The sequence below is a fragment of the Hylobates moloch genome, unplaced genomic scaffold (assembly GCF_009828535.3).
Source record: "Hylobates moloch isolate HMO894 unplaced genomic scaffold, HMol_V3 SCAFFOLD_1, whole genome shotgun sequence".
Lineage (NCBI taxonomy): Eukaryota > Metazoa > Chordata > Mammalia > Primates > Hylobatidae > Hylobates > Hylobates moloch.
This window is the reverse complement of record NW_026652276.1, coordinates 104,769,065-104,788,493: the sequence shown is the minus strand read 5'-3', so window position 1 is coordinate 104,788,493 and position 19,429 is coordinate 104,769,065. Positions and strand designations below refer to the sequence as shown.

General features: G+C 46.3%; 1 protein-coding gene across 8 annotated transcripts in view; it reads right to left on the bottom strand.

Moving 5' to 3' along the window:
- Nucleotides 1–1,160: 1,160 nt before the first annotated feature.
- Nucleotides 1,161–19,429, bottom strand: part of LOC116811862 (DNA-directed RNA polymerase III subunit RPC9) — a 42,651-nt gene continuing 24,382 nt past the window's right edge. For 5 of the 8 annotated variants that reach the window (XM_058444257.1, XM_032757276.2, XM_058444277.1 and 2 more), the window contains 2 exons: nt 10,662–10,719; nt 1,161–3,515 (listed from right to left, as the gene is read on the bottom strand). In XM_058444257.1, coding sequence (XP_058300240.1) covers nt 3,366–3,515; nt 10,662–10,719 — 208 coding nt within the window. In that variant the 3' untranslated portion in view covers nt 1,161–3,365. The remainder of the gene's footprint in view (nt 3,516–10,661; nt 10,720–19,429) is intronic. The other 3 variants (XM_058444275.1, XM_058444265.1, XM_032757285.2) reach the window with 1 other exon arrangement.

Genomic DNA, 19,429 nt, shown 5'->3' with positions numbered 1-19,429 from the left:
AATCTCTACCTCCATTAATTAAGTTGTTTTAATTTTTTTTTTTGAGACAGAGTCTCACTCTGTTACCCAAGCTGGAGTACAGTGGCACGATCTCAGGTCACTGAAACCTCCACCTCCTGGGTTCAAGCAATTCTCCTGCCTCAACCTCCCAAGTAGATGGGATACAGGCACCTGCCACCACGCCCGGCTAATTTTTGCATTTTTAGTAGAAATGGGGTTTCGCCATGTTGGCCAGGCTGGTCTTGAATTCCTGACCTCATGATCCACCCTCCTCGGCCTCCCAAAGTGCTGGGATTACAGGCATGAGCCACTGAGCCTGGCCAATTTTTATTTCTGAAATATTTATTATTAATGTGATAGGAAAATTACACAGAATACATTCTTATAAAGTTAAGTCTTCCAGGCCGGGCGCAGTGGCTCATGCCTGTAATCCCAGCACTTTGGGAGGCCGAGACGGGTGGATCACGAGGTCAGGAGATCGAGACCATCCTGGCTAACACGAAAACCCCGTCTCTACTAAAAATACAAAAAATTAGCCAGGCGCGGTGGCAGGCGCCTGTAGTCCCAGCTACGCGGGAGGCTGACGGAGGAGAATGGCGTGAACCCGGGAGGCAGAGCTTGCAGTGAGCCGAGGTTGCGCCACCGCACTCCAGCCTGGGCAACAGAGCGAGACTCTGTCTCAAAAAAAAAAAAAAAAAAAAAAAGTTAAGTCTTCCAGAACCTGGTTTAACAAAAAACTGAGGTTAAATTCAGGTCTCAAATATAGAAACTTAAACTTTTCTTGAAATCGAATTAAAAATGTAGCTCTAGGCTGGGCACGGTGGCTCATGCCTGTAATCCCAGCACTTTGGGAGGCCAAGGTGGGCGGATCACGAGGTCAGGAGATCAAGACCATCCTGGCTAACACGGTGAAACCCCATCTCTACTAAAAAATACAAAAAATTAGCCGGGCGTGGTGGCGGGCGCCTGTAGTCCCAGCTACTCGGGAGGCTGAGGAAGGAGAATGGCGCGAACTCAGGAGGCGGAGCTTGCAGTGAGCCTAGATGGCGCCACTGCACTCCAGCCTGGGTGACAGAGCGAGACTCTGTCTCAAAAAAAAGAAAAAAAAATGTAGATCTAAATAGTCAGTCTTTTAAGAAAAAAAATCACACATTTTAGCCTCAGTCAGATTTCACTTTATGTGCATCCACGACAATATTAACTCTTCAGATTTATAAATGACAAAACTTGATAATTACCTGGAAACAATTTATTATTAACTAGGTTAACCCTAAATCCATCAAGAAAAACCACCTAACATATTCAGTGTTAAAAAGAGATATTACGACTAGCCTGGCCAATATGGCAAAACCCTGTCTCTACTAAAAATACAAATATTAGCAGGGTATAGTGGTACGTGCCTGTAGTCCCAGCTACTCAGGAGGCTGAGGCACCAGAATTGCTTGAATCTGGGAGGCAGAGGTTGCAGTGAGCTGAGATCGTACCACTGTATTCCTGGGCGACAGAGCGAGACTGTCTCCAAAAAAAAAAAAAAAAAAGAGAGACAACAATGAGACAGATTGGCACACGTATGCCCTGAGAAATAAATCAACAGCTCCCACTAAAATTCCCAATACGCTAGAGAGATTTAAAAGTACAATCTGGTACTTTCTTTTTTTTGAGATGGAGTCTCACTCTGTCAGCCAGGCTGGAGTGCAATGTGCGATCTTGGCTCACTGCAACCTCTGCCTCCCCGGTTGAAGCGATTCCCCTGCCTCAGCCTCCTGAGTAGCTGGTATCACAGGCATGCACCACCACGCTCGGCTAGTTTTTTATATCTTTAGTAGAGATGGGGTTTCACCATGTTGGCCAGACTGGTCTTGAACTCCTGGCCTCATGATCTGCCCGCCTCCGCCTCCCAAAGTGCTGGGATTACAGGTGTGGGCTACCACACCTGGCCCCAATCTGGTACTTTCAATGTTGCCTGTAAACAGATTTCAGCTGAAGCTCAGATGGTAAGGTTAAGATGCCTGGGGAGTCGGATGGATGGATTTGCAGGAGGGTTGGAAGAGAAGTAATCCGATTAGCATTGAAAATAAAAGAGTACCAATTTGGAAAATCGAATGTCTATGATCACTTTCTTCCCTAAAACAGGGAAGACAGTGAATGTGGAAAATCCGATTTTCAGCAATATTCGCAGGACCTAAAGCAACAACCACATGCCTGGGTCAACTACACTTTCCAAATCCTGAATATTAAAAAGCTTTTCATATGGTAATCATCTTAATATTTTCTTTTTTTTAGATGAAGTTTCGCTCTTGTTGCCCAGGCTAGAGTGCAATGGTGCAATCTCGGCTCACTGCAACCTCCGCCTCCCGGGTTCAAGCGATTCTCCTGCCTCAGCCTCCCGAGTAGCTGGGATCACAGGAATGTGCCATCACCCCCGGCTAATTTTGCATTTTTTTAGTAGAGATGGGGTTTTTCCATGTTGGTGAGGCTGGTCTCAAACTCCTGACCTCAGGTGATCCGCCCGCCTTGCCCTCCCAAAGTGCTGGGATTACAAGCACGAGCCACCACACCAGGCTCATTGTGTCCTTTTTAAAGGAACAAACAATTTGACTGTTGTGCAAATCAGGCTCACCTGGTCTCAATATGAAGCACCTGCCCTGGGCTGCTGTCTCAGGGCAGGAAAGTGGGGTGGTCAGGAAGACAGCCAACACTGTTTCTGTTGCCACTGTCACTAAGCCTGGAGTGCCTGTTTTCAACTGCAGTGATCTAGTCCCTAACATTTAGCCTAAATAGTGAGCTGGTAAACAGAGCCCCTGCCAGCAGAGAAAAGGGGCTCTAGAGCTGTTGAAGGATTGGCCAGGCCGGTTCTTTTCTTATCTCTGTTGTTCTTGAGGAAATTCCTCTAAGGTGAGCAAAGGTCAGTGGCTCATTTTAACTTAGAGTAACTATCTGAGGGCTCTAACCAGACTCCCAACAGTGCTCTGAGCCCCTGCTTAGTAAGTTCCCAGGGAAGCAGATGAAACTAATTAGGACATGGCCCAACAAAGGCGACACAAGCATTTTCCCCGCTGTGTGCAAAGACCGCCCCACAAGTGGGGCAAAGGCCGTGGAGGAAATCTTTCAAGCACAGAGGGGTCCGCAGTCACTGTCCCCACCTTCAGCTCTCTGCCCTGACAACCTCAGCCTGTCTTCACCATGTTTCTTCTCCCCAAGGCACAAATATTTCTTTTTAGCTTATTTTTGTGATGTACCCAACTAAACATGAAGCCAGGCCTGCTGGGATAGAGGGTAAAATCAAATAAACAATCCTCTCAACATCCAGGAAACGGCTGCCCGGCCTTCTGACTTCATGAAACGCCGGGGCCAGCTGTGCTCTTCTATGCTGGGTCCTCTTCGTCCATTGCCACGTCGCTGTTGGTATTCTTCTTCTGCTCAGCCTCTGGCTCTGTGGGCAGAATGCTGGTGACGGTGTGGAGAAGAGCTTCAATCTGCTCCTCTGTGAGCCGCTCTTCACTCTCTTCCACCATCTGCAGAAGGAAAGAAAATTCTCCAGAGTTACAAATGAAACTTACAGCCCTGGCCAGCCCTGCCCACCGTGCTCACGGTCTCAGCCCGGGCTCCTGGCACACAGACCTCACAGCCTGGGTCCTTGTGAGTCCTCTCCATCTTACAGATGGAAGGGTGGAGCCAACTCACATCCTGGACTGAGCCAATGCAACTGATCAAAATGGGTCAGTAAAAACCGAGTTGTAGGATAGCATTTTTCTTTAAAGAAAAGGAAAACCCCCAGCCTGGGAAGCATAGAGGAACCCTATCTCTTAAAAAAAAAAAAAAAAATCAACCAGGCATGGTGGTGTGCGTCAATAGTCCCAGCTACTCGGGGGGCTGAGTTGGGAGGATCACTTGAGCCCAGGAGGTCGAGCCAAGCACTCCAGCCTGGGTGACAGAGCAAGACTCTGACTTAAAAAAAAAAAAAAAAAAAAAAGAAAAAGCTAACAGTTATGTAAACACACACACACACACACACAGAAGTGAACAGGTTGCATGTGCATCTCGAAGAAGTTAAATGGCACTTTATGTACTTTTATATTTCACGAGCACATCTGTAATTTTTTTTTTTTTTTTTTTTTGAGACGGAGTCTTGCTCGGTCGCCCAGGGTGGGGGCCGTGGGGGAATTTTGGCCCCCTTGCAAGCTCCGCCTCCCGGGTTCACGCCATTCTCCTGCCTCAGCCTCTCCGAGTAGCTGGGACTACAGGCGCCCGCCACCACGCCCGGCTAATTTTTTGTATTTTTAGTAGAGACGGGGTTTCACCCTGGTCTCGATCTCCTGACCTCGTGATCCGCCCGCCTCGGCCTCCCAAAGTGCTGGGATTACAAGCGTGAGCCACCGCGCCCGGCCTGTAATTTTTTTTTTTTTGGGAGGGGGATGGATTCTCGTTCTGTCGCCAGGCTGGAGTGCAGTGGCATGATCTCAGCTCACTGCAACCTCCGCCTCTCGGGTTCAAGCAATTCTCTTGCCTCAGCCTCCCAAATAGCTGGGACTACAGGTGCGAGCCACCACGCCCAGTTAACTGTTTGTATTTTTAGTAGAGACGGGGTTTCACCATGTTGGCCAGGATGGTCTCAATCTCTTGACCTTGTGATCCACTCACCTTGGCCTCCCAAAGTGCTAGGATTACAGGCGTGAGCCACCGTGCCAGGCACACATCTGTAATTTAATGAACTGTATCAGCAACACAGTTGATGATGCCCACTATGTGCCAAATGGTTTGGAGCCTTCTTCTAATCCTCACTCCCACTAGCAACAGCCCTGCAAGGAGGCCTACCATGTGCCTGGAGCTGCGTCTTGCACTTCCCATCCGGCATTTCCTTTCATCCTCCCAACAATGCTGCTAAGAGGTAGAACTGGAATCCCCAGCCAGAACTGCCCAGTCTAAAACCCACAGTCCTCCACGTTCCACACCACACTGCCCATCAAAGGTCCACGTAAAACCTGGTTTCTGATGTGGTCCCAGAAATCTGAATCTAGAGATGATACCCACAGCCTGAGCCAGTTTCCTTAGCTTCACCTCTAATTCCAAACAGAATTAGGCTGTCAGCTGCCTTTTTAAAGCAGCAGGCAGGCAGTCAAGTTACTTAACCCTGTTTGCTTGGTAGCATCAACCATCAATCACAAACACCTTTCTCAGCTCAAGGTGGCCAGGTTCTATTCCATGGCATTCCCCACAGCAATCTCTGAAATCCGGCAACTGGGACCACAGGGAGTTCCAGAAAGAAATCCTGGCAGACTGAAATAAAACAAGATAATAGGACAGGCCTGCAATCCTGGAGAGGATCCCAGTCTGACCACCTCCCTTTACAGACAACAGCACAGTTCAGGAAGTCATGTGACATGCCCAAGGTCACACCACGAACTCTTGGCAAAACCCTGGTCTCTCCACTCACTTCAGCCCAAAAGTGTTTCTGCAACTAGATAATAATCCTGGTGTCCCAGGATGGGGGAGATCCTGGGTGAATCAATGGGGGCTACTCCCTATGACTCTGTGAAATAAAATGACCATTTTCTAAAGATTCTATGGCTCAGGAAAATATAACTTCTCTTCTGAGAAAGAAACAATCTTCAAATCCCCCTGCCTTTTTTTTTTTTTTTTGAGACAGAGTTTCACTCTTGTTGCCCAGGCCGGAGTGCAATGGCATGACCTTGGCTCCCTAGTAGCTGGGATTACAGGCATGCACCACCACATCCAGATAATTTTGTATTTTTCGTAAAGACAGGGTTTCTCCATGTTGGTTAATCTGGTCTCGAACTCCTGACCTCAGGCGATCCACTAGCCTCGGCCTCCTAAAGTGCTGGGATTACAGGAGTTAGCCACCGAGCCCGGCCAAAAACCCATTTTTAAAATCGGACATGGGGCCGGGTGCGGTGGTTCACGCCTGTAATCCCAGCACTTTGGGAGGCCGAGGCGGGCAGATCACAAGGTCAGGAGATCGAGACCATCCTGGCTAACACGGCGAAACCCCATCTCTACTAAAAATACAAAAAATTAGCTGGGCGTGGCAGCGTGCGCCTGTAGTCCCAGCTACTCGGGAGGCTGAGGCAGGAGAATGGTGTGAACCCAGAAGGTGGAGGTTGTAGTGAGCCGAGATTGCGCCACTGCACTCCAGCCTGGGCGACAGAGCGAGACTCCATCTCAAAAAAAATAAATAAGTAAAATAAAAACAAAATCAGACATACAAAATTACAGTCTGTAAAAAGCAGTAATCTAACATGTACTGCCCCCAAAGAATAAAGCAGGGAAAGGAGGGAAATAGCCAAGATTTGATTATTTAACCCAGAGAAAAGATGATCTCCGTTTGAGAAAATAATGTGCAGAAAAGAAGTTTGCTAAGTTCACTAATGGCCGAAGCTTTTATCAACATCCAATCCTCCTTAATTACAGTCAAGACCTTTTATTTGCAACCTAAGGTTCCCAGTCACAGGAAAAAACCCTAAGCTGCATTAAACTAAATGAAATATAAACAAAAAAGAAACTTTCAGAAATAAAAAAACTTACTAGCACGTCTTGGATCACTAGGATAAATGACAATGACTACATTATCCCTCACCCCCACCTTTCTTTCCCAAAGAGAGTGGGTCTTACTCTGTCACCCAGGCTGGAGCATACTGGCGCGATCATCACTTACTCCAGTCTCAAACTCCTGGGCTCAAGCAATCCTCCTGCCTCAGCCTCCCGAGTAGCTGGGACTATAGCTATGTGCCACCATGTCCAGCTAATTATTTTTTATTATTTTTTGTAGAGATGGGGTTGCCCAGGCTGGTCTTGAACTCCTGGGCTCAAGTGATCCTCTCACATCACTCTCTCAAAGTGCTGGGATTATAGACATGAACCACCATGTCCGGCCCTTCACCTTTTCTTTCCAACACAGGAGAAACAGTCCAAGTAAAGAAGTAAAGTTCAAAGCACCATCTCAAGGTTCTCAGATACCAACCATTTCAGGTAGTTCAGAACATAAGGGGAAATAAAACTTAAAAATCCAAAGTATCAGCAGCTGGGTTAACATAAATGATAAACTTTTATTATCTCAATCCCAGGAGTATCAAACTGGGTTGCCGACCTCCAAAAATGGCAACTTGAAGTTGCCAAACCTAAAGTCCTACTTTCCTCAAAATGATTCAAAGATCTGCTAGCAACAATGTATACTATTAAATATTTGATCCAGAACAGTTCACTGAACCTGGCCTTCTAAATTTCAACTTTCTCTAACGTAAAATGAAAGTAACGCTTACAGCGAGGACAAAAGCAGAACATATGTAACAGTGTCTTACAAGCAATAACGCTCTGTATGAGTCAAGACTTCATAATCACGAAATTACTAATAGGCCTAGATGGTAGTGCTGTTCAGGGCAGTGGCCTGTGAGGTCACAGGATTCACTAACCTCAGGGCGGAGGGCTCACAAATCATTCCAAATCCATACACAACTGGGCACAACAAGTCCTAAGCCGGGTGGCCACCTCATTTCCTCACCGAGCCTCTGAGTCAGCAGGCAGTCATCAGACGGCCACAGCAAATCACAGCCCAGGCGTAACTGAAGAGGTGAGGCTTCAGCCTCCAAAAGACACCTGGCTTCCAAGTGAATGCTAATAAATGTCGGACGCTGGGACTGTTTTCTGGACCCAGGGAGAAAAAATGGCTCTAGGGTTAACATAGGGAACTTCTCACTCAAGTCCTTTGTGCTTTCCACTGTAAGTGAAACCTTTTATTTCTTTTTGTTTTCTAAAGATGGAGTTTCGCTCTTGTCGCCCAGGCTGGAGTGCAGTAGCGCTCACTACACTCTGCTCACTACAACTTCCGCCTCCCAGGTTCAAGCGATTCTCCTGCCTCAGCCTCCCAAGTAGCTGGGATTACAGGCGCATGCCACCATGCCCAGCTAATTTTTGTATTTTTAGTAGAGATGGGGTTTCGCCATGTTGGCCAAGCTGGTCACAAACTCCAGACCTCAGGTGATCCACCCACCTCAGTCTCTTAAAGTACTGGGATTATAGGCGTGAGCCACCACACCCGGCCATTTGCTTTTTTTTTTTTTAAAGACAGGGTCTTGCTCGGTCACCCAGGCTGGAATACAGTGGCACTATCATAGCTCACTGCAGCCTTGAACTTCTGGGCTCAAACAATCCTCTCACCTTAGTCTCCTGAGTAGCTGGGACCACAGGTGTGCACCACCATACCTGGCTAATTTTTTTCATTTTTTGTAGAGATGGGGTCTTACTATGTTGCCCAGGCTGGTTCTGAATTCCTGGCCTCAAGCAATCCTCCCACCTTGGCCTCCCAAAGTGCTGGGATTACAGGCACAAGCCACCATGTTCAGCCAAAGCTTTCATTTCTTATTCACTCTGGTGAGAAGAGATACTGCTACAAACCTTGGTAAACAATTTGCTACCTTTTGTAGCCAAATTCCAGAGTGGGAAGAATCTGGCTATAAAATGGTCCAACTGCTGAGAAATAGCAGTTTCTACCAAGGCCTACCTACTCTGTAAAAAGGAGAAGGAAACCATCTCAAGGGATGCCACACACATCTTTCTTCTCATCAAGCACAAATACCTGGCTTGGAGGAGCAAAGTAAAGCTTCTGAATCAGAAGGTCCCAATCAGCCACTCACCAGCCCTCTGGGCTAAAATGGAGAGGACACCTGTCCTCTTCCAAGACTGTGGGGAGGGCATTCAAAGTGACAGACAATCACAGGCACCAGGACCAAGGACTGAGACTGTGTCTGGCACACCCCATGCACTCTTTTTTTTTTTTTTTTCCAAGATGGAATCTCACTCTGTCACCCAGGCTGGAGTACAGTGGTGCGATCTCAGCTCACTGCAACCTTGGCCTCCCAGGTTCAAGTGATTCTGCCTCAGCCTCCCGAGTAGCTGGGATTACAAGTGTGTGCCACCATGCCCAGCTAGTTTTTGTACTTTTAGTAGAGATGGGGTTTTACCACTTTAGCCAGGCTGGTCTTGAACTCCTGACCTCAGGTGATCTGCCCACCTTGGCCTCCCAAAGTGCTGGCATTACAGGTATGAGCCACCGCACCTGGCCCACCACAGGCACTCTCAATAGCAGCGAATCTTCCCCCAAGTAATGATAGCACTTTCCACAGGCTCTGGCTGAGGTCACACTAACCCTCATCTCTTCTCTCTGCCTGTCATTAAGCCATGAGTAACATATGTTGCTGATTAAAGCTGGAGGAGACATGACATGTGATCTTTAACCCAGAGGGACAGGGATTCGTTTCTTGCTGTTCTGTTTGTTTCTTCTCTCCTCTAAGCTCTAAGTTGAAACTCCAACACAGAGTAAGGCATGAAAATAATCAGGACACATGAGAAAGGGGTTTCTATTTAGCCTACAGGCGGGTTCCCAGAGAAAGGCACCCTTCATGGAAGGAACTGTTCTAATTTAATTTTGGGTACATTCTGAAGGGCAAAAACAACCCTAGGAAGACAATGAACACTTTAGTAAAAAATTAAATACCCTATGGCCTTTTTAAAAGTTTTTCCATTAGCAACTCTAAAAATCGTATTTTTGACCATTTTCTTCCATACTTTTCTAAAGGAAATTTGACAAAGACCTAAGTATTTCTAAAACTGACTTTGGAAACTGCTTTATTCTCATTTTGTTAATTTTCTAAAGTTTCTTTTTTTTTTTTTTTTAAACTGGCAATTAGATGGCCTCCTTGACACTTGTCACGTACTGATGCTCTCTGCCCTGTAATAAGAAGGCAGCGGCCACAGCGTGCCCAGTGGTGGCCCGGGTATCTCCCTGGATCATTTCCCGGGCCCCTTACCCCATCACAGGCCCCTCTACTCTGGCTGCCTCCTCCTATTCCAAAGCCTATGCTCTCAGTACAAAGCGGACTTCACAAGTGATGAGGCTGCACTAAATAAATGGTTTATGCAGGGAAATGGGATCACATTCATGGTTTTAGTTGTGATCTCTGACGGTGATGTGGGAGATGGACTTGGGTAGCCAGGGAGAATGGGGAGAAGACAACCACAAGAGCCACGTGAAGAAATAATGGCAGAAATCAACGCAGTACATGAGGGAGAGAAGCAAGAACAGAAGACAGAAGCAACAGAACTTGGGGACTCCGTGACTATGAGATGAAAGGAAGAGAATGGCTTGCAGGTTTCCGGTGTGAGAGGCCAGGCCAGGAGATGAGCAAGGAAGGGAGCCGATGGAACAGCGCACACATGCTCCCCTCACCCAGAAGGAGAGGAAGCAAGAGTGGGGTGAAGGGTGGGCGTGGGGAGAGAGAAGGTTCACCAGAGACATGCTGAATTTCATGTTTTTATGCAATATCTGGTTGGCAACAACGCCTACAGGGAAGCAACGGCCAGAATGGCCTGGACATCAGGGGAGGTGGAGAGCCGCCAAGTCATCAGCCAAAACCCTAGGGGAGGAATGAAATCTCCTCCAGTGTTTCGTGGTCCCTAAGTCCACACTAACTAGGATCAAACTGGCAAGGTCTCCTTTTCCTTAAGAAATGGGGTGGTTGCGCAGTCTCTTCAGAAAAAAAAAAGAAAAAAAAAAAAAACAAAAAACGGCAGTTCCTGGCTTGTCCACCAGAGCCATTCTACATCTCAGACCCACAGCAGCCTCCCCAGGGCAGGCGCCCTTCACTCACCAGCTGGATCTCCACAGCAGTTACTGGCCGGTGGTTCAGCAGCTGGAGCTTCTCAGCTCTATGGAGGGAAAGTACAGCGTTGAGAACTCGCATAGCCCTAAGTCCTGAGTTCTGACTGAGCTGCACAGAGAATAATTTGTGAGATTAAAAAATGGGAGAACCACTGGAGCGTGGCCCTCAGTTCCTTCAATTGTAAATCGAGAGAACAGGAACAGGAGGGTGCATGTGAGTGACTCCCAGCCCACGGTACGAATGGGTATCAGAGGCGTGATTGTAGGAAACAAAGCAGCAGTGCATATGCCATTTTAAAAACAGGAGGGTCATTTTCTTTTTCCTTTTTTTTTGAAACAGAGTTTTCCCTTATTGCCCAGGCTGGTGTGCAGTGGCACAATCTTGGCTCACTGTAGCCTCCACCTCCAGAGTTCAAGTGATTCTCTTGCCTCAGCCTCCCAAGTAACTGTGATCACAGATGGTCGCAACCACATCCAGTTAATTTTTGGTATTTTTTTAGTAGAGATGGGGGTTTCATCATGCTGGCCTGGCTGGTCTCAAACTCTCGACCTTAGGGGATCCACCTGCCTCGACCTCCCAAAGCGGTAGGATTATAGGCATGAGCCACCGCGCCCGGCCCAGGACGGTAATTTCTATCTGGAAAATGTGAAGAAAATAATACTATCTTCATCCAAATTATAGAAAGTACCAACTAACAAAATCACCTTAGGCCAGGTATGGTGGCTCATGCCTGCAATCTCAGCACTTTGGGAGGATCCCTTGAGGCCAGGCATTCTCGATCAGCCTGGGCAACATTAAAAGACCTTACAAAAAAATAAAAATAAATTAGCTGGGCACGGTGGGTTGCGCCTGTAGTCCCAGCTACCTGTAGTCCCAGCTACCTGTAGTCCCAGCTACGGAAGGCAGAGGACAAGGGGGTGAGGCGGGAGGATTGCTTTAGCCTGGAGTACAGAGCCACACCCTATCTCTAAAAATTAAAACACACAAAATCATCTTGTGTGGTCATCTCTTAGAAATGGGTGAATTCCTTTTTGAGATTAAGATTTAATATTTCCCAGATTTGACCTATTATCTTAGTAAACAAAACAGGGACTAAAAGAGGCAGGAGTTAATACACAGAAATACAGGTACAGTCCCTCTGCCCTGAAAGCACTTAACTCAGCTGGAGAAGGAAGACAAATACATGCAAATTTTCACAACAAAAGATCTGAGTGATAGTTAGATATAGTGATCATCTGCCTCAAAGAAAGACACAGCTCATTGCTGAAAGGCTGGCTGAATCGTGTGGACCCTGAAAGACTACAGAACTTCAGAGGAGATCAAACGACTGCAGTGACCACCCCTATGCAGGTGACAACTTCTACATTTCTCTCTCAATTTGACCCTGGGGCTGCAGATCCATCTTTCCAATCAGCTCAGTAAGTATTTATTGTGTTAAAGACCTTCTGGAGTGAAAACATGAAGAAGCCACGACTCCTGCAGCCATGTGTTCGGGGAAGGAGAACAATTACCCACTCTTCCTGAGCCTCAGTTTCCTCATCTGTGAAACAGGAATGATAACAGTACTTACTATCTTATGAGAGGATTAAGAGGGATGAAAATCTTTCCAGAGGCCGCCACTAGTATTTATTGCTTGCTTTCCATGTGGAAGTACATCGAATCCTCAGATTTCACTAACACTGAGATATTAAATAACTTGTCCATAGTTGCAAAGCTAGTAAATGGCAGAGAAGCTCCTGTTCTTGGCCATCTGCTTCTAGTGTACATGTGATAACAGGTGGAAAGTGTCATAATGTCATCTGTCCCACAATAGTTTCTCCATAAATGGCAGTCATTATTAAGGCAGTTCTAGTCAATTTCTACTGCTTGTAATCCCCCAAATGTTTACTCTAGACTCAAGAAGGGAGACTCCACAGAGATGACCCTTGCACTAGACCCTGATGGCTTTTCAATGCAAAAGGGATGGAAGGGACAGACAGCCAGGGCGGGAACAATACAAGGACATGCCCAGAGGAAAGAAAGCTCCCGGAGTTTTAGGAAACAGCTAGAGAGCGGTGGGACATGGGGTGAAAGAGTCATTTGGGACAAGATCGAAAAGGGCTCTGAATGTCAAGAGGCTGAGTGTGACTTGGTCAATACAGGAGAACAACCAAGGAAGAGGGGCCTGCTCTGGCTGGTGCTGGCAGCGATTCTGGAAGACCCAAGAAAATGGAGGCAGACAGCGAGGAACGCACTGTAACACCCCCCTGGGTGAGTAAGAGTGAGGTTATGAAGTTGGCCAGCAGCAGCAGGCATGCCAGTAAGTGTCTAAATACGTGAAACGCTTCCCGTCACCCTTAGGTAAAGTCAACAGGACTTGACAACTGCCTAGATTGGGTAGGGTCGGGGAGGAGGAGTGAGGGAACAGATAGAGTCAAGGTTAGGCTGTTTAGAAAAAAATACATTATTTAACATGAAATTTGAGTTTGTAGTACTTTATAACTCTGAAGAGGCTTCTGTCAAAAAGTGTGTCTAGTTTGGTCTAAAACTAAAGGAAAAAAACCAGCACTAGATTTATTTGCAAGGAGTTACATGGAACCATGGAGTGGATATTATGGGTCCAGAGACCAACTGTGGAGTGAGAGAAGACCAGAACAGAACACCATAAAGTGCCTCCATTTAAGGGGCCAGGAGAAGCCAGGCACGGTGGCTCACATCTGTAATCCCAACATTTTGGGAGGCTAAAGTAGGAGGATCACTGAGGCTATGAGTTCAAAAACAGCCTGGGCAACAAAGTGAGACTCTGTCTCTACAAAAAATAAAAATAAAACAATTAGCCAAGCATGGTGGCATACACCTGTAGTCCTAGCCACTCAGGAGGCTGAGGCAGGATTGCTTGAGCCCAGGAGTCTGAGGCTTCAGTGAGCTATGATCACACCACTGCACTCTGTGACAGAGCGAGAAAAATAGGTTGACTGTGTCAATATAGAAGTCACTGGATTTGCCAACCAAGAGGTCATTGGTGGCCTGTGCAGTTCAGTGGAATGACAGCTGTGCTGACAACTGGACTCTGGGGACTGAGGAATGATTATGGAGAAACGAACCTCTTGATAACACAGAAGTAAAAAAGCAACTCCAGCCGAAGGAGGGAGGGTCTGGAAGGAGAGTGGAGAATGGCCACCGGCTGGGGAGACAAACATGTGGAGAGGCTGGAATTCCAGGAGGGAAAAGTAAAGACCCTCAGAAACTGCTGCCCAAATCTCGAGCAAAGGGGCTCATGTTCCACCAAGACCATGATGAAGGAAAAACAGCAGCCAATCGGAAAGGACTGGAAGGGAGATGAGTTCATTCTGGGTAGTTTTCTCAGTTCCTGTCTGAGAGGTCTCCACGTGAAGAGGGAGAAGAGGGATCGCAAGGACTAAAAGCTACAGAGGATCGGTAACGAGACGACCAGAAGTAAGATCAGCAACGACATTCACAACCGCTCCCTGAAAAACTCCAACTCAAGGTCAAACCACCAAGCAAGTTCCCTGTCCTACACCCAAGGAGCTGAGCACTGCTGTGGTCACAACAAGCCCCCACGCAGTCCACACTCCAGTCTGGGGTGGTGGGGGAATTAAGGGGGTCAGCGCACAAACATTCCCCGCTGGCTTCAGAACCAAGCCACTTTCATTGTGTCTACTTTCTCCCCTTGCTTCTCAACTCCCTGCACCCTAGCTCTTGCCCAAGTGATCACCAAAAGCGTTCTTGCTTCAAGGGCCTGGTGCCTCCACATGGACAAATCCAGTGGCTGCTCTTCAGTCTTACTCCATCCTGTTGGTGACATCTGACACTGCTGATCATTCCCTCCTTAAAACTGCCCGCCCTCAGGGCTTCCATGACACCTTCTTTCTCAATTCTTTTCTGATCTTTCCGACTCTCCCTTCTTCATCTCCTTCTGATTTTCTCTTCTCCAGCGAGGCTCTGGCACTCTCATGGTGCTGACTTGCATCCTCTGACCCTCCTACTGACGTCCTCACCCAGGCCTCACAATCTCAGCTACCACTACAGGCTGTAACCAAGAAGTCCATGCTTTCTGGAGACAGAGAGAGGAGAACGACCAGAGAGTAGCAGACCAGAGGCGGGGACGGGCAGTGGGGTGGGTGAGATGGGGGAAGTGCACATGGTTAATGACTATGAAAAAACAGAAAGAATGAATAAGATCTAGTATTTGATAGTCCAACAGGGTGACTACGGTCAACAATAATTTAATTGTACATTTAAAAATAACTACAAGAGTATAACTGGATGTGTTATGCTCACAAATATAACAAGAGCTGCAAGTTCCCAGAGGAGCCAGGCCTCCAGCCACAGTGAAGCCTGCCGCTCCCTCTACTGGCTGTTGGACAACAATGCCGCCTGAAGCGTTAGCTCTTGGCAGAGTCATGGAAACAAGCAATTAATCAAAGGGTTGAGGTTAAAAGGTTTAGAAAGCCTTTTAAAAAGATTTTTAAAAATCCTTGATTTTAGGATCACTAGTGGAAAAAAGGGAGTTAAAATTAATCCTTCTTGAATACTACAGTCTCCTTTAAATTTATATAGATCATGGCCAATCATGAAATCAGCTTGCAAGACAATGCCTATATATTTGTAGGTTTTCGGAACAGTATTTGTCCATATTTATAGTGGAAAAGATGTTGGGCTTAGGAAGCAATACATTAGCCCAGACAAAGAACTGAAAAGAGGCCTTAAAAATCAACTGTTAGCACTTCTGCTATAGGGCAAGATGGAGAAAGCCCACGAAAGCCTTTCTCTCTCCACAGATTACAATGAAAAATTTCAAGACAGCTGGGCGCAGTGACTAATGCCTGTAATCCCAGCACTTTGGGAGGCAGCGGATCACCTGAGTTCAGGAGTTCCAGACCAGCCTGGCCAACGTGGAGAAACCCTGTCTCTACTAAAAATACAAAAATTAGTGGTGGTGGCATGCACCTGTAACCCCAGCTACTCAGGAGGCCAAGACAGGAGAATTGCTTGAACCCAGGAAGCAGCAGTTGCAGTGAGCCGAGACTGTGCCACTGCACTCCATCCAGCCTGGGTAATAAGAGCAAGACTCCGTTTCAAAAAAAAAAGAAAGAAAAGAAGAAATCTCCAGACAAAAAAAACAAAAAAATACCCGAGGACTCTGAAAAGCAAACAAAAGCAGGTGGTCTGGGAGGGAAACAAAACCTGAGAACCATTTGGGGTGGAGGATGGATGTGAGTTTCTTGGGGCTTTTTCCCCTTTTCTCTCAGGGCCTCAATCCTGGTGCAGCTCTGGTGGTCCCACAGGCAGCTCCAACTCCAGGAGAAATCCAATCTTTCTGGCCAGGGGACTGAGAAAGGCTGGAGACCGAGGAGGAGTTCACAACTCAAGGGCAGCCTCCCCAGGTGGGGGCTAGCAGCAGGCGTAGCCCAGAAGGGAGCCCTTGCTGTCCAGAGTGCCCAAGAGTCATTTTTTCCTTTTCTACTTTCCCTGCTCTGCTCCAAGGACAGCTCTAGTAACAACCATACACAGGTGGGCAGGTAAACCTTTGAGAGAAACTCGGAACTTGTGGCTAGAGGACCCAAAAAGGGGTATCATGCGGGCCAGAGAGTAGGAGCAGGGAAATTCCAGAGAGCTAGAGAAGGGGACTCCTCCAAATTTGAATATCAATCAACACAAATTCTAGATTCACCTGAGCTATTTATGTGCAGAACAGCACCAAAACAGCAAGCATGGAACAGACCCAGCGCAGCAAAGACCCCCAGTGAGAAGGGAGCGAGTTCCACCACCAGTCCAGTCCCATATGCAAAGACCCAGAGTGGGTTTCAAAATCAAATGACACCGAAATCCTTGCCCCGGAAGGCAAGACCGACTTGAAGTCTGAACCTAATTGGATTGACAGCCTCCTAAAACACAAACCAGAAGCTTTTAACAGGACCCAGAGTCTTAACAATATAATACTCAAATGCTCATGATACAATCTACAATTACCTCGACCACGAAAATATGACTCATTCTCCAGGGAAAAGATAATCAACAGACGCCAAGCCCATGATGACATGTTAAAATTATCAAGATTCTAACTATTATAATAGCTGGGCAGAAAAGTAAACATTCCTGAAATGAATGGAACAATACAAGTTCTCAGGAAAGAAAAGAAGTTACAAAAAATAATCAAATGGAAACTTTAGAACTGAAAAATACCTGAAATGAAAAATTCACTGGTAGGCTTGATAACGGAAGATGCCAGAACAATCTGTGCGTACAAACAGATCAACAGAAATTATCCCATTAGACTTTGAGGCTGCAGTGAGCCTGAGGGCTCCACCACACTTCAGCTTGGGTAACAGAGTGAAACCTTGTCTCTACTAAAAAAAGAGACAGGGAAAAAAAAAGAAATTATTCCATTTGAACTACAAAATTTTTTAAAAAGAACAGAGCCTCAAAGACCTGTACAGCAGTATCAGAGGTTTACCAGTTGTGTTTTTGGGAGTTGAAGAAAAGGAGGAGAAAGAGATTGGGACAGAAAAAATATTTCAAAAATAGTTGAAAACTTCACAAATGTAGTAAGAAACATAAATTTACATAATCAAGAAGCTCAGCAAAAATAAACTGGGGGAAAAAAAGCTGAAACATACTATTATCAAATTATTGAAGACCAAAGACTTGATAATCTTTTTTTAAATTTATTAAAAAAAAATTTTTTTTTTTTGAGATGGAGTCTCGCTCTGTCACCCAGGCTGGAGTGCAGTGGTGCATCTTGGCTCACTGCAAGCTCTGCCTCCCGGGTTCATGCCATTCTCCTATCTCAGCTTCCCGAGTAGCTGGGACTACAGGAGCCCGCCGCCATGCCCGGCTGATTTTTTTTTTTTTCTTGAGACGGAGTCTCACTCTGTCGCCCAGGCTAGAGTGCAGTGGCGCAATCTCGGCTTACCGCAAGCTCCGCCTCCCGGGTTCACGCCATTCTCCTGCCTCAGCCTCTCCGAGCAGCTGGGACTACAGGCGCCCGCCACCACGCCCAGCTAATTTTTTGTATTTTTAGTAGAGACGGGGTTTCACCGTGGTCTCGATCTCCTGACCTCGTGATCCGCCCGCCTCGGCCTCCCAAAGTGCTGGGATAGCAAGCGTGAGCCACCGTGCCTGGCCTTTTTTTTTTTTTTTGTATGTTTTTAGTAGAGACGAGGTTTCACTGTGTTAGCCAGGATGGTCTTGATCTCCTGACCTTGTGATCCGCCGGCCTCGGCCTCCCAAAGTGCTGGGATTACAGGCATGAGCCACTGCGCCCAGCCTAAAAAAATTTTTTTAGGCTAGTGAAGTGAAGCAGTAGGAGTAGAGAGGGTATAAAAAAAATCTTAGAAGCAGCCAGAGGAAAATGACACATTAGGGTAAGGGTGATAGCAGATTAAAAATTTTTTTTAATTAATTATTTTTCAAAATACAGAGATGGAGTCTCACAATGATGCCCAAGCTGGTCTCAAACTCCTGGCCTCAAGTGATCTTCCTGCCTCAGCCTCCCAAAGTGCTGAGATTACAGGCGTGAGCCACTGCATCCAGCCTGATCACAGATTTCTAATAAAAAACTGTGACAGCCAGAAGTCACTGAAATGACATCTTAAAAGTTCTGAAGGAAAAGATCAATCAACCCAGTGAAATTATCCTTCAGGAATGAAAGGAAATAATGACATTCTCAGCTAAATGAAAATAAGAGAATTTGTAGCCAAAAGACCTGTTCTCAGAAAAGTGCCAAAGGAAGTTCTTCCTGGTGAAGTAAATGATAAAAAGGACACAGGGGCTGAGCGCGGTGGCTCACACCTGTAATCCCAGCACTTTGGGAGGCCGAGGCGGGCGGATCACGAGGTCAGGAGATCGAGACCTTCCTGGCTAACACAGTGAAACCCCGTCTCTACTAAAAATGCAAAAAATTAGCCGGGCGAGGTGGTGGGCGCCTGTAGTCCCAGCTACTCGGGAGGCTGAGGCAAGAGAATGGCGTGAACCCCGGGGGGCGGAGCTGGCAGTGAGCCGAGATTGTGCCATTGCACTCCAGCCTGGGCGACAGCGAGACTCTGTCTCAAAAAAAAAAAAAAAAAAAGGACGCAGGGCACTTCAGGAATAGAGAGCAAAAGAAATGATGACATCTTGGGTAGACATAAAAGACTATTTTTGTTCTCTTAAGTTCTTTAAAATATGTAAGAATATAGAAAGTAAATGTAAAAACACTACTAATAGTATGTAGATTATATGTTTCAATGTATGTAGATTATATGTTATAAATACAACCATAACACAAAAAGAAGGTAAACAGACTTATATACGCTAACTGGTAAAATATTAACTCTGGACTATAAATGGTCAAGCATGCATATTATTAACCCTTACTAGTAACCTAGTAGGGATCCCTACAGTAACTACTAAAAACAAAAATAAAAAGATACAGCCAAAAGGATACAAATCTTTTTAGCTTTATAGATATAGAAAAAGCAAGTGACAACATTCAACATCTAATCTCAGCAATTTGAACTTCCTATATCCGGTAAAAGACATCCATGGAAAACCTAAACTAGCATCATACTTAATGGTGAAGGACTGACTGTTTTCCCTTAATATCAGGAACAAGATGAGGATGTCTGATCTCACCACTCCTACTCAACATCGTCCTGGAGGCCCCAGCCAGGGCAATGAAATAAGAAAACGAAGGAAAAGGCATACAGATGAGAAAGAAGTAAAACTCTGTTTGCAAACACCATGACTGTCGCATAGAAAATCCTAAAGAATAC